Source organism: Marmota marmota, unplaced genomic scaffold (assembly GCF_001458135.2).
Source record: "Marmota marmota marmota unplaced genomic scaffold, marMar, whole genome shotgun sequence".
Taxonomy (NCBI): domain Eukaryota; kingdom Metazoa; phylum Chordata; class Mammalia; order Rodentia; family Sciuridae; genus Marmota; species Marmota marmota.
In genome coordinates, this window is record NW_026000082.1 from 33,012,465 (window position 1) to 33,038,934 (window position 26,470).

The following is a 26,470-nucleotide window of genomic DNA, read 5'->3' on the forward strand; positions in this document are numbered from 1 at the left end:
CGGATCAGCAGCCAGCCAGCGCCGCGCCGAACTTGCGAAACAAACAGCCCGACATGTCGGAGTTGCCGGCCGCGGGCCCCAGCCCTCCTCCTCCCGCCCACCGACCCGCGCCGCCGAGGGCCACCGCCGCGACAACTTGTTCTGGCCCGTCGCGCCGCGCGCGCACGCACACACCACCCCTGCCCCCTCGAGCCCTGGGCACACTCGACCGCGGCCCAGCCGCACACCACACTCGCAGCATTCCTGGACACGCTGCCAGCGCGCACCGACACACACACTCACACACTCACATCCGCTCCAGACACGCTCCCACACACGCATTCCCCGCACACTTGGCATTCACTCGGACCCACAAAGCCCCCGGCGGGGCGCACCACACACCCAGACACTCCCACACGTACACACCGCGCACACGGCGCACCCGCACACACGTTCCGGACCCGTTCCCACGCCTCCACACGTACACGGATCTCACAAGCACACACATCACACATGCGTTCCCGGGTCTACACTCGGGCGGGATCCATTGCACTCGCAACACACGCAAAAAACATACACAACCCATTCTCAGACACACAACAAACAGCACTCCCGGCCAGAGCATACCAAATGCAAACAAATGCAACACACTAGCAGATACAACTCCGGCCACAAAATTAAACTCAAATGCACACACAGACACACAACCTACTTGGCCGCACGAACGCTATACCCTGGCAGGCACAGAAAACAGCGCACAATCGACACCTCGATGTATACAACATCTACCCCAACATCCTCGCAGACAAACAACACACACAGCACCTCTTCTTGCACAGAACTACGGACACACAACATTCGCAGTCACACAACACCCCCGAACACACGACCTTACATCTTACACTCAGGCACACACAGGGAGCACGCCTGTAACGCGCGGGCACCCAACACTCACACTTTCTTCCGAGCTGCGCCACGGGCCCCGGGGGCTCACGGGGCAAGCTGGGTCCGACCGCCGCGCGCTTACCTGCCGGAGTCTCGGTTTCGGGCGCGCAGAGCTGGAAGGTAAGCGCCAGGAAGAGCGCCTGGGCGCGGGCCATGGCTGCTACGCCGCCGCCTGCCCCGGGCCCGGCGCGGGGGGCGCCGCCGCCTGAGCCCGAGCCGAGCCCGAGGCGAGCCGGAGCCGGAGCGGAGCAGCGCGGCGCAGAGCGGGACTGGCGCGGAGTCCAGAGCGGGAGCCGGAGCGAACGGGGCGCTGACGTCAGGCCCGGACCAGCGTTCCGCGGTCTCGGCGCGCCCCCTGCTGGCGGAGGCGCGCGCTGCTGCCCGGCTAGCCCCGGCACACCCCTCCCCCACTCGGGCACCCCTGCCGGAGGTCGGGTGGCCTGGACTGGACGCCCACTTGTTCTGCACTTACCGGGCACCAACGTTCTCAAGCGAGCACCCTCATTGCTCTCGCAGAGTTCTCAGGGACTGATTCAGGGACACCTGCTTCTCTGTCCTATCCGAAGCTTGAGTTCTCTCTACCTTGGCCCCTCTAAATGCACATTCATACTTAGAGGGTGCTCATCACCTGCCAAGAGCCATCTTTGGGCCTTTGGAAACGCGGGCTTTTAGAACACTCTTCCTTTCCATGACATGAAGTCCACCTCCCTTGCGAACCCTCACTGGTCCTGCTCTACCCTCTGGCTACACAGGTTAAGTATTAAGCCTCCTCCAATAAAGCTCTTGCTCAATAATCAGCAAACTAATTGCCCATTACTATGTAAAACCAAGCACCTGTATGTGCTTTCCCCCATCATTTAACCTTCACCCTAACCCTATTAGGCTTATACCACTGTATTCCCATTACACGGTGGAGCAAATTGCACAGAGACAGAGACCTTTTCCAAGGTTACAAATTAGTTTTAGGCACCATCAAGATTTGAATCAAGGTTGTCTGGCTTGAACTAAAAAGGAGCTGAGAACTGCCTACCATCTGGAAACCCCTTCACTTCACAAATACCTATGGGGTACTAAGTCATTTATTCAACAATTACTATAGAAAATAATCATAGAAAAATAAAACTGACAAAAAATATATATCCCTATCTTCATGGGGTTTACCTTTCAGTGGGAAGACAATAACAAAAAAAAGGTGAAAAAAAGCAAATTTTCTGACATATATCCCTTATCACTATCTCACAGACCAGAAAATTTGGAAGAATGAACACTAAGGGGAAAAGAATTTTTGTAGTTCTAAATAGAGTACCTATGATTTCATGGTTTCATCATTTTTCTTCACCTCTAAAACCTGAGCTCCCAAAGTCCTTAGGGAAAGATTTTGTTCTGTATCCCAATGCCTAGTATCTGGCATATAGTTGGTGCTCAATAAATCCTGAATGGATTAATAAATGCTAAATGACATGGTACTTGTCTTCGTGAAGCTTACATTCTAGTGGGGGAGACCAACAGCAATCATAAATAAATATGTAATCACAACCTGTGATATGCACACTAAAAGAAATGGGTAGAGTGCTGTGGTAAAGAACACAGAGTAGGGAGGGTCTACTGTAGACAAGGTGGTCCAGAAGGGCTTCATGGAGAAAGTGACATTATGCCAAGTGATACTGGAGCTGAGATCTAATGTATAAGAAGAGCCGGCCTCATGCAAATCAGTAGAGAGGAATACTGCAGCCAGAGGAGACAACCCATGCAAAGACAGAAGCTGGTGGGTTTGAGGAGTGACAAGGAGACCAGGGCAGCTGGAATTGAGTAAGTGGGGAGGACAGCGAAGTCAGGTTCAGCTGGAGAGGTCCACGTGTTCCCCAGGTCATACAAGAAACAATGGGAACTGGGCATGGTGGCACAGCCTTGTAACCCCAGCAACTCAGGAGGCTGAGGCAGGAGGATTGGAAGTTTGAGGTCATCCTCAGCAACTTAGCAAGGTCCTAAACAACGTATTAAGACCTGTCTCAAAATAAATAATTAAAAAGGGATGGGGAGGTAAAGAACCCCTGGCTTCAACTCTCTTAGCAACTACAAAGAGAATGAGAGAGTCAGTCACAGGGGAACAGAAGCAGAGCAAAGAAAGAAGGATTGGAGGAGATGGGGTTGTGGCTCAGTGGTAGAGAGCTCATCTAGCACGTGCAAGACACTGGGTTCCATCCTTCAGCACCACATAAAAATAAATAAATGTCCAACTACAACTAAAAATTATGTATAAGAAAAAAGAAAGAAATAAGGATTGGAATAAGAAACAGAGGTAGATGCTGGAGTAGAGAAGAGACAGAGCCACCCAGAAAAAGAGAGAAAACTGATGAACAGAAGAAAGAGCCAAGGATGGTGTTTGCAAAGAATTCTGAAAGGAACCAGTTACAGGAGCTTATTGGTGATCTCATTTTATAAGTATGGAAACTGAGGCTTCAGAGAGCATGAGGCACTGGCCAAGGTCACATAGCTAGTAAATGGTGAGCCCAGGACTTCAATCCAGATCTGACTGATTCCACATCCCTTTGCTCCTTGTGCCAGGAAAGGCAGCAAAGACTATGATGGGAGAAGAAAAGGCAGTACGAGAAACAGGTGGCCAGATGAAAAGAGAAATTCTGCTTTACTTTAAAAAGACCACAGATTTCTATAATCCTTAAGAGAAGAACAAGAAAGGAAGAAAGAATGCCCAAGCCCTCAGTAACCAGCCCAAATCTAGGGAAAGGGAGACGGCACTACCGTCTGTGCCAGGCCATGAGGAAATTCAATTACCTGCAACTCATGGAATATTTATGATGCCTACCCTGTGCCAGGCCCCATATTGAGCACTGGTGTCATGGAGATGAACCAAACATGGCCCTACATGTGCCTGGAGCAGGACGTGGGCGCATCAATAAATGAGACAGTGCCCTAAAGGTCATAACACTGGTCCAGAGAAAACACAAAGGCAGCAGGGGTGGACTCAATAAAATGATATCTGAACCTGGAGTTTTCCAGGTAGGTAAGGCAGGAAATTCAGGCAGAAGGAACAGCCTTCAAGAAGCATAAGACAAGAAAGTACTGGCACAGGTGAGTCTGAGGTACAGTTGGATCCTAGGCAGTGCACACTCCAACAGCAGAGAAAGCTGCAAAGACAGGGTGGGAGTCAAGGTGCAAAGAGTCTTGAATGCAAGGTCTGGACAACTGGACTTGAGCCCTTCAATTAGTGGTTCTCAAACTGCGCCCCTGGGGGAACCCAGAGGGCCTAGACTAGAAACAAGGGCTATAGGAAGGTGCAAAGAGAGAAAATTGAGCCACAAGGAAGAAGACTTATTGGATGATTCTCCAGGCTGCCTAGTTGGGCTGCCCAGAGATTCAGGGGAGCCAATGTGGTGGAAAAGATAATGTCAACAGCTCAATGTCACCTAAAGAGTCTTACAACAGTCTTGGTAGGCCTGTGTGTCACCGTAAAAATAGGTCAGTGGGACAAGATTTTGTGTGCACAGTGTGTGTGTGGGGGGGGGGCTTTCATACAACTATAGGATCAAGTCTTTCCCCCCTGTTGGACATGAATTTTCCTTCTCTAAGAATAAAAACAAGTGCAGACATCTATCTATTGAGCATACTATGAGCCAGACCCTACTCCATGTTTTACATATGATATTTTCATTTAATCTTTACAATAACTCCCTAATAATAGTTTTCAAATGCTTCCATGTGCCAAGCATTGTGCTAAATGCTTCAAGTGAATAATATTTCATTTTATCTACAATGAAACAGATAACTATTAATCCCACAATTTTTAGGTGTTTGGGGTTTTTTTTTGTTTTGTTTTATTTGTTTTTCAGTGCTGGGGATTGAACCCAGGGCCTCTCATATGCTAGGCAAGTGTTCTACAACTGAGCCACATCCCTAGCTCTATTCCCTTGATTTTTAACTATAAGAAAATGAAGGCCAGAGAAACCAGGTGACTTGCCCAAAATCAAATAGCTCAAAATGACAGAGCCAGGACTTAAAGCCAGATTTGCCACAATCCAGTTTCCACATCACTGTACTCTGCTGTGCCAGCCTCAACAGAAAGGGTCTAGAATTTCAGGTCACCAAAATCCATATAAAGGACCTCTTCCTTCTCCTTTAAAGCCCTGACTGTCTCAAAGCCTATTCCTTAGTCCACCTGCATCATAATACTCTTGAGAGCTTGTAGGGGTGTATGCTCCCAGTCCTCTCCCTGAGATTCTAATTCAGTGGGTCTGAATGGGACCTCTCATGATTTTATGCACAGAGGATTCTGAGACACAGGGCAGCTTCAATAGCACCTCCTCCAAGGACCCTCAGCCTCCTCCCCCCAGCACATCTCTTCTTCAGACTAAAGCAGTGCACTCTGGCATGTGCTAACATTCAACTCGGGTTTTAGTTACGTTCATGTCTTCTCTCCACCAAAAATAAGAACTTAGCATCTTTAAAGGGCTATACCTTTTTACAAAGAATTTCCAGTTTCCCACTTAATCTCTACACTATGAGCATTTTGAAAAGGCACACTCCTGGTGATTCCTCCCTTATCTGTCAGAACACACTTAACATTTTATGCTGTCTCCTGTGTCCACGATAACATTCTCCTATTGTTGCATCCAATGCTCACAACAATTTGACATGAAGCTTATTATCTCCATTTTAGCAAACTAGAAAGTGGCACTGCTAGGATTTGAACCTAAGTCTTCTAACTACTTCTACTACTGCTTCCTTATCATCGCCATTCAATATAGTAAGTTTTACCTTTCTGTTCCTTTCCGGATTACACAAAAATAGTACTTTAAAAAGCCTGGCCACACACAAGCCTGGCACAGTGTGCTCTCAATAAATCGTGGAAAAAGGAAACTGAGGCCGAGGGAGAGAAAATGACTTTCCCAAACCCAAGAACAAAGCGCAGGCTGAAGGCACAGCAGTAGGCCAGTCCCAGACTCTCCAAGTTGGAAAAGCAGCCCTGGAGGGCTCAGAAAAAAACTGCAACTCCAGCAGGTTCCTGCACTGCCCAACTCTGGTTCCCACGAGGTCTCACCGGCGCCCCCGCGCGGCGGGCAGAAGGAGGAGAAGGTCCTTTAAAGAGGCTTTTGGGGGCGTGGTCGCTCGGCGGGGCGGGGAGAGGGGCGGGGCGCAGGCGCGCGGTCGCGGGAAGATGACGTGTCCGCGTGCGCCGAGTGCTGTGCAGGCTGGAAGGAGCATGTGGGTCCGCTGCGCGCTGTGGGGGGCGCGAGCCGGGTCGCAGCTGCAGTCGGGAGTGCTAGCACCTTGCCGCCGCCACGGTGGTGCTGCCTCTTACTCCGCATCCGCCCAAGCCTCCCGGGTCCGGGCGCTGATCTATGGGAGCCACGGAGATCCAGCCAAGGTCATCGAGTAAGAGACGGCGCGAATCCCGGAGGGGACGGGGTTATCCGAAGGGGTTTGAGGTGGGCTTTGAATTGGGAGGGGAGAGATGGGGTCCGAGGAAGCGGGCAGAGAGTAGTAAGACCGAAACTGAAGCCCAGGGCGCCTTTAATAGCTTTAAAGAAGTCCATGCTTCGAGATAGTTGAAGACCAGAGAGGCACAGTCAGAATGGTCAAGGCTAACGTCCATTCATGAGTATTGTGTCGGGCAGTCCTGTGTTTAAATGAATGTTCTAGTTTAATTGCCACAACCACGTTAGTTACTGGATTTACTCCCATTTTGCAGATGAGAAAACTGAGGCATTGGGTCAAATTGCTTGACCAATGTCATACATCCAATACGTGACAGACTCGCTGACTAGCGCACCTTAGTTCTTCCTATCTCAATTTTTAGAGGGGTTTTTCAGAATACTTTTACATCCATTGGATCTTCATGTCTCAGTTAAATTATTACTTAAAATTATTTCCATTTTACAGAGGGCAAGGAACTTGTCCAAAGTGATACAGCTAATAAATGATTGGAAAGGGACTAGAATCCATGGCTTCTGACTCTGTCTCCACTGCACCATCTGGGCCTCATTAAAAAAAAAAAGCTGTTTCCAAGCCCTGCAGACCTAAAGTCAAATACAAGTTCAACCCTTTAGTAGCTGTTTGATTTTGGACAAATCATTCAACCTCACTGAGCCTTCTACTTTTATGATCATGTCCTCCTCGTAAAATGCTGTTGGATCTTAGTGGGTTTTGCATGTGTGGCTGATAAAAAACAGTATGTGAGTTGTCAACTATTAATAAATCTGCACATAAATAACTAGCCATTCAAAAGGGCTGTTCAGGCTGCTGAAGTGGTGTTAAAGCAAAAGTACAAACCTAGGAATCAGAATACTTGGAGTTAAATCTTTGCTTTGACTTGTCCTAGCTCTGTGTGTCCAACAACAAGTTGTTGAACTTCTCTGAGCCTCAGTTTCATTGTATTTAAAAATGGCTCATAGGACTAATCAGCTCAGTGTAATTCAGTGTTCTCCACCAAAAACCACCTGCATATTCCCCTGCAGTGCAATGTGCACAAATCTTAAGATTCCCAACAGTTTGATTGTTTTACAAAGGATGGGCAAACATGGAATTGTTGTAATAAAGTTAAAATACAGGCTAGATATTTTGACAGGCAGAGAGAAAAAGCTGCAGATAAATTCATGTCATACACTCAACGTCACTGCATCTACCTTTAGAGCAATTAAAAGGAATAGCAAGAAGACACATCAGGGCTGGAGGTGGATCTCAGTGGGAGAGCACTTGCCTAGCATGCAGGAGGGCCTGAGTTTGATTCCCTAGCACCACAGGGGAAAAAAGAAGACAATAAACCCCAAGTTGTATTTTGATTGTAGGTAATAAATCATAGCACCAGAGAGGACATCTTCCTGAGGTCTGTGCTGCAGAGGGGTGGAAGCTCTCATGAGCACTCCTCCATTTCCAGGAGTGCACCTCAGGCAAGAAGGATGTGATGTCTCATGGGATTTATATGTCTGGGGCAGGACTAGCCACAAAACAGTGCTCCCATAACGTTAGTTAAAATCTGAGTCTAATTTCACTAAGAAATATACCTTTTATTGAGTTCTACTCTGACAATGAGGAAGGCCTGGGAATTTTTAAATGGCTAAGTGCCCTTGCCTCCTGAGTCACTCCTCTTAGGGGGCCAAAGCTGAACGGTCTTCTGCAGCTCCTGCTTGGAAAGAAAAAGACAAGTTCTCTTGTCTTCTTGTGTAAAACCCTAGTGATTTCCCTGAAGTTCAAAACATTTCCACAAAGCATTGTAGTCAACTTTGGCTTCAGAGTTCAGTCACCTGTGGTTCTTCAGGTGAAGTACGTAGTAGGTCTGGGTTGGATGGCCTGGAGCATCTGTGTTTTTTAAAGCTCTGCAGGTGTCCAGGTGACTGCTACCCAGCCAAGGTTGAGAACCACCACCCTGTGGATAAATGGTCAGGCAAGCAGTAATTGTTCCTCTGTCCCCAAAAGGCATCTTTCCCTTCTGACCCAGATTCAGGCAACTTTACTCTTTTCGTGTATGGACTGAGGCCAGAGGCTGGGATTCTCTTTGTATTCATGTCTTAGGAGGTTTAGGATAACCACACTGTCACAGAAAGAATCGGGTGTCTTTTACACATCCCAGTAACTGGATGTCTAGATCAGGTTACACCAATAAGGTCATGGAACTGTCCAGAGTACTAACAGCATTCCCTAAACTGGTGTGTTTTGTGATGCTGGCACTGTGGGCCAGGGCTCTGGAGCAGGGGGTGGGGAATGAGGAATGGTCTGCTCCGATCTGAGGGGTTACAGAACTCCTCAAAATGAGGCTTTCTGTTCTCTTGTCAAGCTTACAACGTTCCTACTTTCAATTCTGCTGACCCTCAGACATTCCAGCTCTTCTCTCTACTAAGCCATTTCTCTCTTGTCTCTTAGTTTCTTTCCCTTTCTCCCCAAATCGGACCCTAAATAAGTGCTTGGGCCGTTTTCATTTAAAAGATTGAACCGCTGACCTAAATGAAGTCAGCCTGCATGGGAGATACAAGCATGGTGGAAATCTCAGAGGTCCCCATGGCTCTTGTCTGTTTTGCCATCTGAATTCCCTGTAAAATAGTTTCTAGAACCCTGATGTCTTCCTCTTTCCTCCTTTTTCCCCCCCCAAAAGACCTCTTAGAACTTTTCTATTCTCTGGGCATTATGGTGGAGAGTCCTCATTTTTTGTATGCCTACTGTGTACCGTGGGCTAGGTTCTCCTCACATAGTAAGGAATTTTAAGATCACAATAGGACGGGGTTGGGGGGCAGCCCAGTCGTGGAGCCCTACCTTCCTCAGACTCAGTCTCTGGCACTGGGGGAGAATCACAGTGATCTAGTTTGGTCACTGTTATCCCCATTTTACACACAAGGAGACTGAGACTCAAGAAGATTGAAAGGCACTTGTCCAAGATCATAGAACTAGACTGCAATCCTTCAGGGGCTGGGTGTGGTGGCATTTACCTGTAAACCCAGCAGCTCTAGAGGCTGAGGCAGGAGGATCACGATTTCAAAGCCAGCCTCAGCAACTTTGTGAGGCCCTAAACAACTCAGCGAGACCCTGTTTCTAAATAAAATATACAAAAGGGGCTGGGGATGTGGCTCAGTGGTTAAGGGCTCCCTGATTCAATCCCTGGTTACCCCCCAACTCCAAAAAATCCTGAAGAAATGACAATTATCTCAAAAGGATTTTTTTTTTTTTTTTTTTTTTAGAATGAGATAAATTGGGAATAAAATCGGTCAGAAAAAAAGTGAAATTACAGGTCATTCAGGTGGCCTGAGTTTCTGTTCTTTATAGGAAGGGCAGCCCCACCCTAGAAAAGGTAGAAGCCCTCTGTCTCCTCCCCTTTTCATATCCTGAAGCTGTGGTTAAACTATCTGGTCATGGTGCCCACGCCTGCCTGTTGCTGGTACAAGACAAAACTGAGCTAGAAAAGCTTTGGCCACATAGCCATGGAGTTTAGGGAACAGGCGGTGGGGCTCAGGCAGCGCAGGAAGTACATTCTCACTCTAGGGCACTGTGTATTCTAAGGGGGGGTTCTTCTTACACTTGATGTCAGTGTTTAATACCAAAACTTTGTGTGGGTAACTTGGTTTTTTTAATATATTTTTTTTAGTTTTAGGTGAACAAATACCTTTATTTTATTTTTATGTGGTGTTGAGGATCGAACCCAGTGCCTCACGCGTGCTAGACAAGCGCTCTACCACTGAGCCACAACCCCAGCCCTGGTAATTTTATTCTTAATCCAGTATTATAGTACTTTGAAAAAAAAAAAAATAGCATTTGCTTTGGTGCTCTTTGGAGGGCTCTTTTTCATAGTCGTGAATGGAGGGAGTGGGAACTTCATTTAGTAAGTTAGCCAGAATTTATTCTTTGAAGGCGAACATTGAGGATGTAGAGACAAATAATTTATGGGCTTTGTTCTTAGGAAACCCTAGTCTAGTCCAGAAGAAAGGCCACCAGAGCCCAGAGCAGTAAGTGCTGATGGGTCATGTGTAGAGTGTGGTGGACACCCCCAAGAGGGTCCCTGACACCCTCAGGGAGGTCAGAGAATGCGTTCTCTGAATACAGGAGGGCAGGGGAGCTGTTAATGAGGAGAGAAAATGCAGAAATATTCTAAGCAGAAAAATCCACATGTGCAAAATCCCAGAGAGAAGAGGAAACATGATGTGTCTGATCAGCTAATACTGATGGAGAGCCTACTGTGCACTCAGCGGGGACTCCTTTGAGGGATCTACCTGCTGGACCAGCTCAGAGGACTAGCCATCGGTCACGGGATTCACATGCCAGTGGATTCCACATCCTGTACCATACATGCATTACCTTCCATCTGCACTTCAGATGTGATGTTCCAGGCCAGTTCCTCCTACCCCAAGTTCCTCATTCTTGCCTCTGGAGGTGAAAGTTGACACGCCTCCAGGAAATTGCACAATGGGCTCAAGTCTTCCCTCTCCATCTGCAGCATCTGGGAGAAGTGCTGTCACTCAGCACAGCTGCAAGTTATTACTGCTGCCTGCCCTTTGCTAGCAGCTCTTGCTGCACTTTTGTGTGTGTCCTGGCCTTTCCCACCCTGGATCAGGAGGGAGGGGTCCACATTTTAGAGGCAGACAAACAAAGATGACCCAAGGTCAGTGTGATTCAGGCTATTCCATTGGGGACCACCTGTAAGAACACTGGTCTGGGTTCCACTTCCACCTCTGCCGTGAATTATTAGAGCAAGGAAATCATTCTAGTCTCCATTCTCTTCAGTTACTCTTCTATAAAGTAAAGGGTTTGGCCAAAGTCAGCAGGTAAACATCCTGGTAAACCCAGGATGCATGCTGCCCCCCGCCCTTTTCTGTATACCTCAAAACCTACACCCCTCCTTTAGCACATGCTCCCCAAACAGCACTCTTTCCTGCCAAGAAAAGGTGAGGCCTTGTGTTAGCTCTCCATAATAAAAGACCCGAGATAATTAAGTCCAGGGAGCAAAAGAGAAAGGGAAAAACGAGGACCCCACAGTGCATTTGTGGGGCACACCCTCAGTGGCTTGAAGACCTCCCACTAGGCCTTACCTCTTAAAAGTTCCACCACCGTCCCAGTGAGAGTGAATCAGGCACTGGACTGCCTGCCAGGGTTGCTCCAGTCTCTTGGAATGCTGAGGCAGGAGGGTTGCTTGAGCCCATGAATTCAAGGCCAACATGGGCAACATAGGAAGACGCTGTGTCAAGAAGAAAAAGGGGCTGGATTGTGGCTCAGTGGTAGAGCGCTCACCTAGAATGCATGAGGCACTGGGTTCGATCCTCAGCACCACATAAATGTAAAATAAAGATATTGTGTCCACCTAAAGCTAAAAAAATATTTCTTAAAAATATTTAAAGAAAAAGTAAAGAAGAAAAGGGGACTGGGCACAGTGGCACATGCCTGTAATCCCAGTGACTCGGGAGGCTGAGGCATGTGATCCCAAGTTCAAAGCCAGCCTCAGCAACTTAAACTGTCTCAAAAAATAAAAAGAGCTGGGAATGTGGCTCAGTGGGTAAGCCCCCTATGTTCAATCCCCAATACGAAAAAAGAAAATAAAAGGGGGGTGCTGGGGAAGTAGCTCAGTAGCAGAGTGCTTGCCTCCTATATGTGAGGCCAGTGTTCAATCCCTGGTGCCTGCAAGAAAAATCGGCCAAAAGATGAGTCCTGAATGGAAGGAGGCTGGGAATCCAAAAGAGGGCCAGAGAGGTAGGCAGGTGTGCTTGGCACCGCTGTGAAATGAAAAGAGCTCTTCCCAGGGAAAGGCACGCTCCCTGAGCTCCCCGCCAGCCAAGACAACCACCATCATTCCCTCCGAGGATCAAGAAATTTCAAGCTGTCATGAGGCACTGTAGTCCCTCACACCTGCCCAGTGGCGCCCTGTTTATTCATTATTAGTGAAATCCCAGAACAAGGGACCCAACACACCAGGCATTTCATTTAATCACAGTGGCAGCTTGTTGACCATGGGGACTGCAGACAGACTGGGGAGAGCCACATGAGGTGTCCGTTTCCTTCACCCAGTGCCCTGTGATGAGCCGCGTGTTCTTGACTCGGAACTGAGCAGATGAGAAAGTCTCTGATGAGTGACGCTCTCCCTGCCTGTTCTTGCTCAAAATGATATTGACCAGATTGATATTGACCAGATTGAGGTGACTGAGTGGGAGAGGAAAGATGCGTACAGGGCCTGGGGCCGGGGCTCAGTGGTAGCGCACTTGCCTGGCATGTGAGAGGTACTGGGTTCAATTCTCAGCACCCCACATAATAAAAATAAAGGTCTACCAACAAACAAAAAAAGAGAGACAAATACAAATGGTTGCTAATTAATGTGGAAGGTGGGAAAGAGAGCTCAGCAGAACTGGCCGGTGCCCACCTTAACCAGCAAATACAGCTGAGCCAGGCCCCAGGGGACGGCCTCTTTTTTTCCCCTCTCTCAAAGGGCTCTTTCTTCTGCCTGCTTTTGTCTGCCTGATACTTCATATGACATCACAGGTGTACAGTCTCGGCCTCAAAGGAGCCATTGTGACTTTATCCCGTCTGGGATCTGTCGATTGAAGACAGTGGCATCCCTACGAGCTGCATGGCGCCATTGCACTCACAGGGAAGGAACGTGAGCAGTACCAGGAAGGTGGCTCTCCTTCTAGCCAGGCTGTTTGGGTGCCTCATTTGCACTCCACAGCTCAGCCACACTTTCCTTTGGTAAGTTCAAAAAAAGAACAGGAAAGAGAAATTACTCTCATTGTCACAGTGGTCCAGCTCCTGGAATTCAGACGAAGCCTGTTTCCCTTCCTGTCTCAGCAGAATGGTATCCTTGACTATGCTGTTAGGACTGTCGGCAGGAACAGCAGTGTCTTGGTATTGATGGCATTCCACGGGGCGGGCTGGGGCTGGTCTCCCTGGTGAGATGCAGCTGGACCAACACACCTCCCTCCAGGCATGCAGCATGTGGCAGTCCTGCCCCGCCACCACCCACCTGTGTTTGCGGCTTCAACTTGCCATCTACTAGACCCTCATTCCATCCGGGGCCCCTCCTGCCCATCTTCCCTCCCAGTAAATCTCAGCTGGCACAGAGCAGCTAGGCTCCCCAGAAGGCAAATAAGAAAAGCAGGAACAATTTGTAGCCCAATGCATCGTTTCTCTAACTGCTGTTGGAAGGCAGGCTGGGCTGTGAAAACAGTGTTCACAGCCGACTTTAGTCTGGGAAGCTCTGGATTACACCAAGCCACGTGGGTTTCTTTATTTGAGGACTTCTCCGAGCTTTTATGGTGCTAACATGCAGTCTGACTCAGAATGGGGCTTGGCAGGCAGCATTTCCCAAATATACCAGATCCCAGGAATACCCACTAATATCTCCCAGGAGAGCTCCTCAGCACTGCAGTGGTGCTGACAGCGTTCAGCAGTCTGAGCTTTGCAGTCTAGCTTAAGATAAGCGAGACTTGCCATTTACTCTTGAGCAATGTATGTAGTTTCTCCGAGCCTCAATTTCCTCTTCTATCGTCGGTTTGAAGGACTAAACAGCATCCCATAGGTCAAATGGGAAGCCTGTTGCCTGGAGCTCAAGCTGTCAGCATGAGTGATCACTCCATCGTCCAGCCTAGTGGTCATCCTAAATTTTCCTGCTGTCTCTGTCCTCTGCTATCCCCACTGCAGGTTGCCTGCCTCAGATTTAAATATAACTTCACTCCAAACCCACTCTTCTTCCTCCCTAGCTTCACATCCCAGAGTTCACCAGAAGCCTGGGAGCCATCACAGACTTTCCACTCCCACCCCCAACCTGGGGTCAGGTGCATTAACCTCACATATTTAAAGAGTTTTCAGTTATTGAGTTCTTTTCTCATTCCCATGACTTGAATCCAGACCGCACCCACTGCTGGCCGACTGTCGAGTCAGGATTTTGTTCCTCGTCCTCAGTCTACCCAGTCGACTCTATGTCCTTCAGCCCCAACTAAGGTGTCACTTCTTCCAAAGACCCTCTCTAGCTGTTTCCTCCTCCCACAGGTTACACGCTGGGTGGATTCCCTCTAGGAGCCTATGCTGTCGGAGCCCCAGCATTCCCACGGGGGTTCTCACGCCTGTAGGTTCCCAGGCAGGAGATTTTAAAGTATTCCTCCTCAGACCTCTTGGGCCAGTATCTGGCATAGGGACTGTCAATAAATATTTGTTGAATTAAATTTGCCTGAATCTCCCAAAAGGTTGTGGTCTGAAAGGTGACTCAGTGATTGTGTTCAGAGGAAGAGCCATCTCACTGTTCCACAGGCTGGCTCGGCTCTTCCTCCTGCTGGTAACTGCTGCCATCTCCTCAGTACTCTGTGTCAGCGCTGCAGTAAATGCTGTATATACATTAAATCACTTAGCCCAGGGAGCTGGGTTCTAGTGTCACCCATCTTACAGAGGAATGCTGAGGTTTTTTCCAATTGGACAGGTAGGGTGCCCACCTAGGGCTGCCCGCTTCCCTCCAAACCCATGCTTTGCACCTCCATGGACTGAGGTCCACCTACATTCTCATCTTGACCATGGTCATCCTTGTCACGTGGTGATGCTACTGGGGATTGAACCAGGGGCGTTCTACCACCGAGCTACATTCCCAGTCCTTTTCATGTTTTATTTTGAGACAGGATCTCAGTAAGTTTCCAAGGCTGGTCTTGAACTTGCGATCCCCCTGCCTCAGCCTCCCAAATAGCTGAGATTTCAGGCATGTGCCACTGTGCCCAGCCTGGTCATCTAGATTTTTAATAGGTGTGTGTTAGTGCACATTTGATTTATGTGTCTTGATAAACTCTTCTAACACTAATCTCCATTTTTATTTGAGCTGGTCCTTGGAGGTGTTTCTAAATGGCTTAGAATCAGGGAGAGCAAGTGCAATTAGCCAAGGCCCTTTTATTGCAGCCCTCCCCTGACTTCCTAAGTGACTGACACTCTTGTGCCATATTTTCTCATGGGAGAGAAAAGTTCGATCCCAGATACTTGCTAAACACTGAGGTAAGACTATGGTTCTCAGCTCTTGTGAGCTCACAGTCCTAGCAGGGAAACACAGGTTCTGACCACAAGACAGAGTAGTGAGTAGAAAAACACTGAATTCTCCTGTCTGCAGTTCCAAAATCCAGAAAGCTCTGAAAACTGACAGTTTTTTTTTTTTAATAAATCACTTGGAGGCAAAACCTGATTTAACATAGTTTTTACGTGGTTTTTATTCATCTCACTTAGTGTGAATATTTATACATTTTGCTGAAGAAGTGTTGGTCACAGGGTGCTGCCCCAGCCCCCTAGGGAGTGTAGATAACATATGGCTTTCAAGTCTGTGGTACATCTAGCCCTGAGCTTTGGAAAAACCCGTGTCCTGATCAATTGGGAAAAATTGTGTGGAAAGACTTTATAAATTAAAAAATAGTGGCTGGCGTGGTAGCACACGCCTGTAATTCCAGCAATTTGGGAGGCGGATGCAGGAGGATTGCAAGTTCCAGGCCAAGCTCAGCAATTTAGCAAGTCCCCTCTCAAAACAAAACAAATTTTCTTAAAGGGCTGGGGATGTAACTCAGCGGAAAAGCACCCCTGGGTTCAATCCCCAGTAACAAAAATAAAATAAATTAGTAAACCAAGGTTTTAAATGGTATAGTCTCCCCTTTTGTGTAACTGAGCTGGTGACTTTTTTCAGAACCAGGAAGAAAGTCAAAAGGAAGTAAAATTTGAGCTGGGTCTTGAAGCGTGAGTTGAGTTTCTCACTTCATGGAGAAGCTGTGGAAACGAAGTTCTGGACAGAGGGAGGAGGGTGTAGAAAATGCGCAGGGGGGGAAAAATGCCTTTAAGCGGCTTGAGCACATGGACTTTGTCAGCTTACAGAAAAAAAGTCTGATTATCTGTCAAAATTCAGGAGAGAAGCAGTAGGAATAATACAAAGGGGCAGCTAGTCCAAAATCCATTTGCTTTGGGCAGGATTTTTTTGGGGGGGATGCAGACTTACAAGTCCCCAGAGAAACATCACTGCTGCCACCCCACCCAGCTGTGGTCCGGTGGGGAGGCCATGGCGGTGGCTCACAGTGCCCATCCTCCCCATCAGGCAGGTGCAGCAGGGGCCGGTCCCCACACCAGCCCAGGGAGGGGCTTATTTCACTGCCTTCTGCTTGGACTGGGGTCAGCCCCCTTCCAGGTGGCAACTCTAACATCAGACTGCCAAGTTCAAAGCAGTTCAGCTACTTACTGCTGTTAGTGGCCTTGAGCAAGTTATTTACCTCTTCTGGTGCCTTTGTTCCTCCACTGTAAAAGCAGAACAATGGCACCAAAGCCTGGAAGCTGGCCTGTAGCACTTAGCAGGGTGCCTGAGTGGTAAGCATTGGGTAAGCACTAGTGATTACTGTGACAAGGACTCCCTCTCTCCCGCTGACATATAAGTACTTGCAGTCCTTAATACTTACCTTAAAAAAAAAGAAAAAAAAAAACTTTATTCTTTCTTTTCTTCCCCTGGCCATCCACTCCCTCATCGTTAGCCATTTTCTGTAGAATGTGACCATTTTGGTTTCTTGCCACTGTGTCTCAATCATGGTGGGACAAGACCTTCCTTACTTGGACAATGCAGGGATTCCCAGCTTGGGCTCCCAGATCCTCAGGGGTCCTTGTAGGCAGTCAGGGACATTCCTAAACTCATACCAGGATGCTGATGTCCAGCGGTATAAATAAAAACACCTGCTTTGGAGCCCCTAACCAGTCACCCAAGCCTGTGAAAGTTCCATAATCAGTTCCATATCTTATTATATTATGATTTGTTCTAGCCTTTGTGACCTACTCAACCAGTGTAGCCTCCATGTTCTGTGTAGTTTTTTCGGCCTGTATAGTGCAAATGAAATGTTAACTTCTATTGCCTTTGTAGCCTACATGACTCATTCCTTACTAGATAGCATGGGACTATAGTACTTTTCTCACAAAAGCAAAATGAGCCATGGGTTTAAAGCCCTTAGCATAGGACTTGGTGTATAAGAAATACCTTGTGATGGCCTGACTCCGTTATTACTGTTAGTATAAAACATTTCTTGAAAATCACACTTTTACTCCCAGGTCAAGGCCTAGGTTAATGAAAAGGTTGGTGTCTGTCAGAAGTAGATGGTATTACCACAGTTTAGTATGGTGATGCTGTGGCCTCATGCAAACCTCTGGTTGGCAGTACCATATGGTTTTCATAGGTGAAAATAAATAAGATTTCTACTTAATAAATACATTAAGGGGCTGGGGTTGTGGCTCAGTGGTAGAGCACTTGCGTAGCACGTGTGAGGCACTGGGTTCAATCTTCAGTACCACATAAAAATAAATAAAAATATCGTGTCCCTCTACAACTAAAAAAAATAGAAATTAAAAGTAAAATAAATACATTTAGGCAGAGAAGCATGGCAACCTGAAATCTTACATTGTGGAGAAAGAGGGTCTCCGGTCATTAAAACAGCATGGGGACTCAGAAGTTTCGTACACTAGCTCGTTGACTGGCTCTTGTTTTTAAAGAACTTTGTTAGTAAGTAACACATGAACATTGTCACTTGGCCTCCCCTAAAGCCCTCAGGCAGGTTTTACCATTAAGCCAAGTTTTGAGGTGCTGGTACTGTGGTGTCACAGGTCCACATGAGTGAAAGGACTTATCACAGACTTAAAAGGGACAGGCTCTTGGAAGCAATCCAGCCCAAACAACCCTACCCCATCGCACAGAGCAGAGAAGATATTGCCTGTGGTGGGGATATATACCAAAAACCTCCAGATCCATCCAGGATCCTTTCTGACAGACCAGGATCCTCACCTAGAAGGGACATGATGCCAGGGGCTCAGTAACTCACCAGGGAGTTCTTTCCAAATAGAAAGTCCATCTCCATTTTCCACCCTCTTCCGCTAAGGAGAATGTCTCCTCTGCCCTATTGTGTTAGGGCCAACAAAACCACAAACAGGACAAGTGGGCAAGCCCTCCCTGGGTCTCCCAGACTTGCTTGTTTGGGGTTCCTTCATCTGGAGAGGCTGGTTTGGTGAGTCAGAGCTCAGGCCTGAGAATCTATATTATTAGTGAGCCCTCCACAGAATTCCTAGGACAGAGCAAGTCTGGGGACATACAGAGCCAATTCAGGTCAGCAGGGGCTTTCACTGTTTTCATCCGGTGTGGACAGTGGGGCTGGAGGTCCACCCGCACCCTGTGCTGTTCCTTGGAACTCGGCTCTTTTCCAGCAGAACCTAATTCCTGGGCACCGTGGCAGCTCAGACACGCTGCCTGACCTACTTTGGGGAGATGATTTGAGTGGAAGACGCCCAGTCTAGCCTGGCTGACATTAACGTCTCTCTTGGCATTGTGCTTAGACTGAAGAACCTGGAGCTAGCGGCCGTGGGAGGATCAGACGTCCACGTGAAGATGCTGGCGGCCCCTATCAATCCATCTGACATAAATATGATCCAAGGTAACCTTGGTTTCTGGGGCTTATGTTAATTGGCTTTTTTGCTCAGCTGCTACCTCATTGTCGGTCCTCCTCAGGTGCGGATGTGAAGTGCCCGTGATTGCAGCAGCTGTTCTCCAGAGGTTCCATCTGCAAACTGTGTCAGCCTTCTGATCTCCCTCCTCTGTGGCAGGAAGATTGCAGTGGGGAGGGATGACCCTGCGACATGCTGGACTCCTTTCCTAGTTTCCTTGCCCCTAGGATACCATGAATGCTAAAGAGTCTTAGGCCCTGGACAGATGAGGAAACTGAGGCTCACTCAGGTGGAGGCTGAGGCTAGTCAGAGGCAGGGCTGCTCAGGCTTGGGTCTGACTGGCCCCAGAGTCTATGCTGTCTCCCTGCCTAGACATGGCTGACCCTTTGCCCTCTTCTCCCTCAGGGAACTATGGCCTCCTTCCCAAGCTGCCTGCTGTTGGAGGGAACGAAGGTGTGGGACAAGTGGAGGCCGTGGGCTGCCGTGTGACTAGACTGAAGCCAGGAGACTGGGTGATTCCTGCGAACGCTGGGTTGGGTGAGTTTTCCCAGGAGTCAGCAAGCATTCTGTTCTTCCAGATCCTATTTCACCCCCCCACTGAGAAACTCATCTCATTGGCTCAGTGGAACTTACTAAGTTCATGTGGCTGCCTCAGGAGGGGTGGGGGCTGAGCAGGGAGAGCAGGACCCATTTCTTTTGCCCCAGAGGGAGTATTCCTGCATTTTCACCTCCTTGGACTCAGGTTGATGGAGGCTATAATTCTCTAAATCCTACATCCCTAAATCCCTGCTGTAAGGTGCAGTGGAGCATACGGATAAGGTGATCCCTGCCCTCCAGGAGGCTGAAATCTAATTGAAGAAATCTGTAAACCAATAACCTCAATGAAGGGAGTGCTGAGAATTCACAGGAAGCAGAGGGTTCTTCTGGCCCTTCTGTGTGCATGTGTATGTATATATGAGAGAGAGGATACTAAAGAAAGATTAGAAAAGGCTTTGTGGAGGAGGCTTCCTTACAATGGGCCTTTGATGAATGAGTTTTGTTAGGTAGAGATGAGCCTAGCATTTCATTTGAAGAAAGCAAAATGAGCAAAGATACAAAGGTGAGTTTGAGAAATGGGGGGAAATCCAGTGTAGCCTCAGCAGGGGATTTGTATGGGAGAGAGATGCAGGAGTAAGAAAGAAGGTTAAATGGGGTTGGGCATAGTGGCGCATGCCTGCAATCCCAGTAACTCTGGAGGCTGAGGCAGGAGGATTGCAAGTTCCAGGCCAGCCTGGGCAACTTAGCAAGGCTGTAAGCAACTTAACAAGGCCTTAAATACTTAAATAAAGAACAAAAGAACAGGGATGTGACTCATGATAGAGCATCCTGGTTCAATCCTCAATACCAAAAAAAATAAATAAATAAAAGGTAGGGCATGAGCCAGGCATCCTGGCGCACACCTATAATCCCAGCGGCTCAGGAGGCTGAGGCAGGAGGATTGATAGTTCAAAGCCAGCCTCAGCAAAAGCGAGTCACTAAGCAACTCAGTGAGACCCTGTCTCTAAAGAAAATATAAAATTGGGCTGGAGATGTGGCTCAGTGGTTGAGTGCCCCTGAGTTTAGTCCCTAGTACCCCCTCAAAAAAAAAAAAAAATAGGGCATGACCACATGGGATAAGGCCCTACACAAGCTACCTAAAGAGTAGGATTTTCTTTCTTTTTTTTTTTCCTGTGGTGCTGGGGATTGAACCCAGGGCCTGTGCATGCAAGGCAAGCACTCTACCAACTGAGCTATGTCTCCAGCCCTAAGAGTAGGATTTTCTTTTTGTGAAAAAATGAATCATTGTTTTGGTTTTAGCACTCCATGGGTTTGAGGCCCACCCATTGTAAAATAGGTTCTCACAGCAGGCACAAGAGTATAGCAATGCATATGTCCCTACTGGACATGAGGATGAAGCTTAAGAAGTAAAACTTGTCCAAACTCAAACAGCAGAATAAGGGAGAGCCCAGTGGACTCTTGTCTCCCGTGTTTTTCCCACTCTTCGAAAGATCTCTGGGTTGGGACAAAGGAAAGGGCAATTAAAAGGAATATTTAGAAGACACATCAAGGCTGGGGATGTAGCTCAGTTGGTAGAGTGCTTTCCCCGCATGCACAAGGCTCTGGGTTCAATCCCCAGCACCACAAAAAAATGAAAAAAGAAGATACATCAGGGGCTGGAGGTGTAGCTCCCTGATAGAGGGCTTGCCTAGCATGCATATAGCCCTAGGTCAATCCCAGAACCATCCCCCAAAAGACCCTTTAGGTTATAACTTACAGAGACCAACTCATACTTACCTTAAAAAAAAGAAGAATTTAATTGATCTGTAGAGCTGAAAAGTGTAAGAGATTGAAAGTCCCAGGCACAGGGGACCCAGGAAGCCTAACACGGTCAGGGCTCTCTCTCTTCACTGGTTCCCAGGTGAGCCATCCTTACACAGTGACATAATTATAGCAAGAGATATTTATTGACTACTCTCTTTGAGCCAGACATTATTTTAAGCACTTTTTGTTTATTAAATCAATTATTCCTACCTCATTTTGCAGATGAGACAAAAGTAGATGTAAAGAATTAACCAACTTGCGTGAGGTCACCCAGTCAGTAAGAGGCAGAGCTAAGACTCAGATCCACTCTGATACATACTATTCATAGACAGCCACCAGCAGCCTAGAATGTGCCTCATCCTGGAACAGATGAGCACATTCAGCGCTGTCACAACCAGCACTACCATCTCCATCCCTGAGCAGCCCTGGATGGCCCTTCTTGGGTCCTTGACTGTCCATAAGCCAGTCACTTGGGGCACTGGTGGAGCCACTGCAATTGTCCCTTGAGTCTTGCCCACTTCTGTGGTACAGAAGGTGAGACCTGGTGGTAGATGGCCCAGAGGTTAGAAAGGAACCCTTCTAGAGAGAGAAAGGTGGCAGGCAGGAAACCAGCAGGAACAGACATCTCCTACTGAGCTCTTTGCTCTTCTGAGCTCTGAGAAGCTGCCAAGAATGGCTCCACCTGCTCCTTCACCCACCTAGCTGTGACAGAGCCCCGCCCCCAGCTGCAAGGACACGGTAGGTACTGATGCCAGCACCTTGGGCTGGCCCCCAGGGCTGAGTGAAGGGCACGCAAGATGGGTCAGACAGTCCCTGCCCTCAGAGTTCTCTTGGCTGACAGAAGGCCAGCAAAGGGAGAAGCAGCCTGTAATTCAGGCAGTGTGAGTGCTGCGATCATAGGGTGCACAGAGGCTGGGGTTTCCTAGTGAGAAGCATTGGAAAGGACTCCCAGAGAAGCGGCCCGCCAACTTCATCTAGAAGCCCTTCTAGAAGTGCAACTAGAAGTGCAGCCGTGGCCAGGTGAGGAGGGGCTTCCCAGAGAGGGAGTGCATCTGCACAGAGGGGAAGAGAAGAGGCAAGGTGGTGACAGAGCCACTGGTAATGCAACAAGCCCAGGTCCCTTGGGAGCAGGAGAGAGCCAGATGGAACGGGGAGGTTGAGGAGGCTGTATCATGGAGGGCTCGCATCCAGTCCAGGACCCAACAGAGAGTCAAGTAGAGGGATACAGGATGATGTGTTCAGAGCAGAGAAAGGTCTGGAAAGGCAGAGGGTGGAGACAGGGAGTTCAGGGCTCAGGTGAGGAGGGTCTGAGCAAGACAGTGTCACAGGACTGGAGAGGATTCGAGCCAAAGTAACAGGACTCAGGAGGACTCCAGATTTGGAGAGGAGAAGGTGTGTGGGTAACTCCACTCCCAAGCACGATGGTAGGATTAGCCACAACAGGGATTCCTTCCTGCAGAACAGGTCAGTCTTTTGGACAAGGAGCCAGTTGGAGAAGATGAGGATTTTAGAATCATGAAGAATATAGTTAACTCAGTTTTTTAGTAAATACTTTGTGAGCTTTTACAGAGTGCTAGACTCTAGGACACAGTGGTAAGAGTAGCTATCAGCTGGTCATGGTGGCGCACGCCTGTGATCCCAACCACTTGGGAAGCTGAGCGGGAGGCTTGCCTGAGCAACTTAGTGAGATTCTTTCTCAAAATAAAAAATGAAAGGGCTGAGGATATAGCTCAGTGGTAGAGCAACCCTGGGTTCAATCCCCAGTACCATACACACACATACACACACACACAGCATTCATGGGCTGAGGTTGTGGCTCAGCGATAGAGCACATGCCTAGCGCACGTGAAGCCCTGGTTCAATCTTTAGCTCTACATAGGGATAAATAAATAAAATAATGGTATTGTGTCCAACTACAACTAAAAATAAATAAATAAATAAATATTTTTAAAAATAGCATTCATTAAAACTAATGTCTAACCAGATCACGGTCATTTTTCATAGTGCTGAGCTGCCCAGCTGTGGCTATGCCCTCAGCCAGCTTTTTCCCAAATGCAGCAGAGAATGGGCTGTAGAGCACAGATGGATGTTCGCCAACTGGCATTCTCACTGGGAAACACTCAAAACCTTCGTGAGGTGGCACAGAAGGAGTACTGGTCTGGCATTCAGATGCATATTCTTGTTCCAGCTCTGTTTTATGACCTTGTTTAGGTCACAACTACATTGAGCCATAATTTCCTCATCTCTAAAATGGAGCTAATAGCCAGGTGCCATGGCACATACCTGTAATCCCAGCAGCTTGGGAGGCTGAGGCAGGAGGATCAAGAGTTCAAAACCAGCCTCAGCAACTTAGCAAGGTCCTAAGAATTTGGCAAGACCCTGTCTTAAAATAAAACATAAAAAGGTCTGGGGATGTGGCTCTATGGTTAGGCACCTCTGGGTTCAATCCCTGTACCAAAAAATCAATTCAATTCAATGGAGCTAATAGTTGCTGCCTCAGATACCTCAACAGACTCTTAACTGAGGGAATATAAACAGTAATCTTTGCAAATGCTGAACTTCTCTATACATCTGATTAGGAGCTGGCAAATTTTTTTCTTAGAAGAGCCAAATAATAATAATTTTAGTCTTTGCAGACCATCCCATCTCTACTGTGACTACCCAACCCTGCCATTTTAACAGGCATAGATATTACATAAACAAGTGAGTATGTCAGTGTTCCAGTAAAGCTTTTATTTATAAAAACAATTTATGGGGTTGGCGGTATAGCTCAGTTGGTAGAGTGCCTGCCTCAGATGCCCAAGGCCCTGGGTTCAGTCCCCAGTACCACAAAAACAAACAATATTTATAAGTCATATTTGGGCCATAGGCCATAGTTTTCAGCCCCATATTATGTGCTAGAGATCTTTAAGGGTCAGTCGCCCAGGACTGAAGAATGGTATGCCTTAGAGCTGATGCCTGGGAATCAGGATCAGTTAAAGAAACCAACATGTGTTATACACCTACTGTACACCTACTGTGTACTGGGCACAGTGATAATCTGTATAGATGTCCTCTCATGTAACCTTGGCACTGTAAGTGTTCTTCTCTGCATTTTATGCATCAGAAAACTGAAACTCAAGAAAGGTTGAGTGAGCCATGGTGGCACACACCTGTAATCCCAGCAGCATAGAGGCTGAGGCAAAAGAATTGAAAGTTCAAAGCCAACTTCAGCAACTTAGCAAGGTCTTAAGTAATTTAGTAAGACCCTATCTCAAAATAGAAAATAAAAAGGGCTAGGGCTTAGATCAATGTAAAGCGCCCCAGTTCAACTCCCAGTACCAAAAAAACAAAAAAGGTGGAGTGATAATTTGAAGTGGCAGAGCCCATTTTTAAGTAGATATCTCCAACTCTAGAATCTGAGGATTTCTACTATAAACCCTGAAAGCCCTTCTTGCTGACCATCTCACCCAGGACCTCTTGAGAAGAGAGTTAGGGACTGCTAAATCCTAGAAATCCCTGTCAAAGGCTGAATTTCCATTGTCCTGCGGTAAAAAGAATTAGAAAACACCCTTGAAGCCAGGCGCGGTAGCATATTCCTTCTGTAATCCCACGGCTTGGGAGGCTGAGGCAGGAGAATCGCAAGTTCATAGCCAGCCTCAGCAACATGAGATGCTTAGCAACTCAGTGAAACCCTGTCTCTAAATAAAATACAAAATAGGACTGGGAATGTGGCTCAGTGGTTGAGTGCCCCTGAGTTCAATCCCTGGTACCAAAAAAAGAAAAAGAAAACACCCTTGATTTTACATCTGGAAGGCCTCACACCAGGCTCTGAGTATAGTCAATGACGGCCGAGGGGAATAGGCTTGATGATTATGAACCAGACTGGGTGAACCCTAGAAAATGCCCAGGCATCTTTTGGATGCCAAAGGGATCCTTTAATTTCATCTCATATGTTCTCAGACCTACTCTAGAACCTGCATGACCTTTAATAGCATGTTCCTCCTCTCCTCCTCAGTCCTGGCCCCTAAAGCCCATGTTGTTTGTCGCTCTTGTGGCACAATTGGTAATTGCCTGGTTGTTATGGTTTAGATATGGGGTATTCTCAAAAGCTCTTGTGTGAGACAATGCAGGAATGTTCAGAGGTGACCTGATTAGATCATGGGAGGTGTGACCTAATCAGTGGATTGGTCCACTGAAATGGATTAACTGGGAGATAACTACTGGTTAGTAGGGTATGACTGGAGGAAGCAGGTCACTGAGGGCGTGCCTTTAGGGTTTACCATTTGTCCCTGATCAACAGAGCTCACTCTATGCTTCCTGATTGCCATTTCTTGAACTGGTTTCCTCTGCCACGCCCTTCCACCATGATGCTCTGCGCAGAGTTATGGAGTTGGCTGACCATGGACTGAACCTCTGAAACTGTGAGACAAAACAAAATTCCTCCTCTATGTTGCTCTGGTTGGGTCTTTTGGTCACAATGACACAAAAGATGACTAAAACCTGGGCTACCCCCTGCTTCCCACAACTGGGCCACACGGTACCAGGACATTGAGAGACTCCCAGGAACTAGATAGCAGGCCTAGCTGAGGGCTTGGGAAGTCAGGCCAAGGGCCCCTGCCACATCAGGGCCACCAGGCACTAAGCCAGCAAGTCTCCACACAGTTTCTCTAAGATGCTACAGTGAGGATGTGTGGAGGCAAAGCTTGAGTGTGACCCCAAGACCTGTTCTCTTCACGTCTTCTTCATACCCCATCCTGCCTGTCCCCTTGTCCAGTCCTCACCAAATCCTGTTGATTATGTCTCCAAAGGAGAACTCAAGCCCACCCTTTCTTCTTCATCCCTACTGCCAGTCTTAGTTGAGGCGGCCATCATCAGAGACCTTGTCCCCCACAAAAGCCTCCTGGCTGCACCCACCCGCTTCCACACTGCCTCTCCCCCACCGGGCTCTTCCCCCAGCAGTAGAGTGATTTTAGAGCAGACATGAGACCACCTTGGCCCTCAAAGCTCATTAGAGTCTTGCCAGTCTCTAAATAAAACCCACTCTCTGTGCTATGGTCCTGAGCCCCATGCTTTTAAACTGCAGATTAGTGACATCAATCTAGTGGGTTACAAATGGAATTTTTTTCTTATTACTAAAATTAAGCAGAATAGAAAAATAATAGCAGAGTATATCACACATAGTATGTTTGCTTTCCATATCTATGACAAAATATCTGAGATAAAAAAGGAAAGGTGTATTTTGGTTTCACGGCTTCTAGTCCATGATCAGTTAGTTGTTCTTATTGCCTTGGGCCTGTGGTGACAGAACATCATGGCAAGAACACAT

General features: G+C 47.6%; 2 protein-coding genes across 20 annotated transcripts in view; one reads left to right on the forward strand and one right to left on the reverse strand.

Annotated features, from left to right (window-relative positions):
* The window catches only part of Ptpru (protein tyrosine phosphatase receptor type U), a 71,872-nt gene extending 70,673 nt beyond the window's left edge, over window positions 1-1,199 (reverse strand). For 4 of the 7 annotated variants that reach the window (XM_048815931.1, XM_015485368.2, XM_048815930.1 and 1 more), the window contains exon 1: window positions 1,007-1,198. In XM_048815931.1, coding sequence (XP_048671888.1) covers window positions 1,007-1,079 — 73 coding nt within the window. In that variant the 5' untranslated portion in view covers window positions 1,080-1,198. Of the gene's footprint in view, window positions 1-1,006 lie in introns of all 7 variants that reach the window. The other 3 variants (XM_048815932.1, XM_048815928.1, XM_048815922.1) reach the window with 1 other exon arrangement.
* Window positions 1,200-6,084: 4,885 nt separating this feature from the next.
* Mecr (mitochondrial trans-2-enoyl-CoA reductase) overlaps window positions 6,085-26,470 on the forward strand; it is a 33,329-nt gene continuing 12,943 nt past the window's right edge. For 5 of the 13 annotated variants that reach the window (XM_048815942.1, XM_048815943.1, XM_048815938.1 and 2 more), the window contains exons 1-3: window positions 6,088-6,315; window positions 18,715-18,812; window positions 19,228-19,359. In XM_048815942.1, the coding sequence (XP_048671899.1) occupies window positions 6,098-6,315; window positions 18,715-18,812; window positions 19,228-19,359 (448 nt within the window). In that variant the 5' untranslated portion in view covers window positions 6,088-6,097. Of the gene's footprint in view, window positions 6,369-18,714; window positions 18,813-19,227; window positions 19,360-26,470 lie in introns of all 13 variants that reach the window. The other 8 variants (XM_048815937.1, XM_048815934.1, XM_048815941.1 and 5 more) reach the window with 6 other exon arrangements.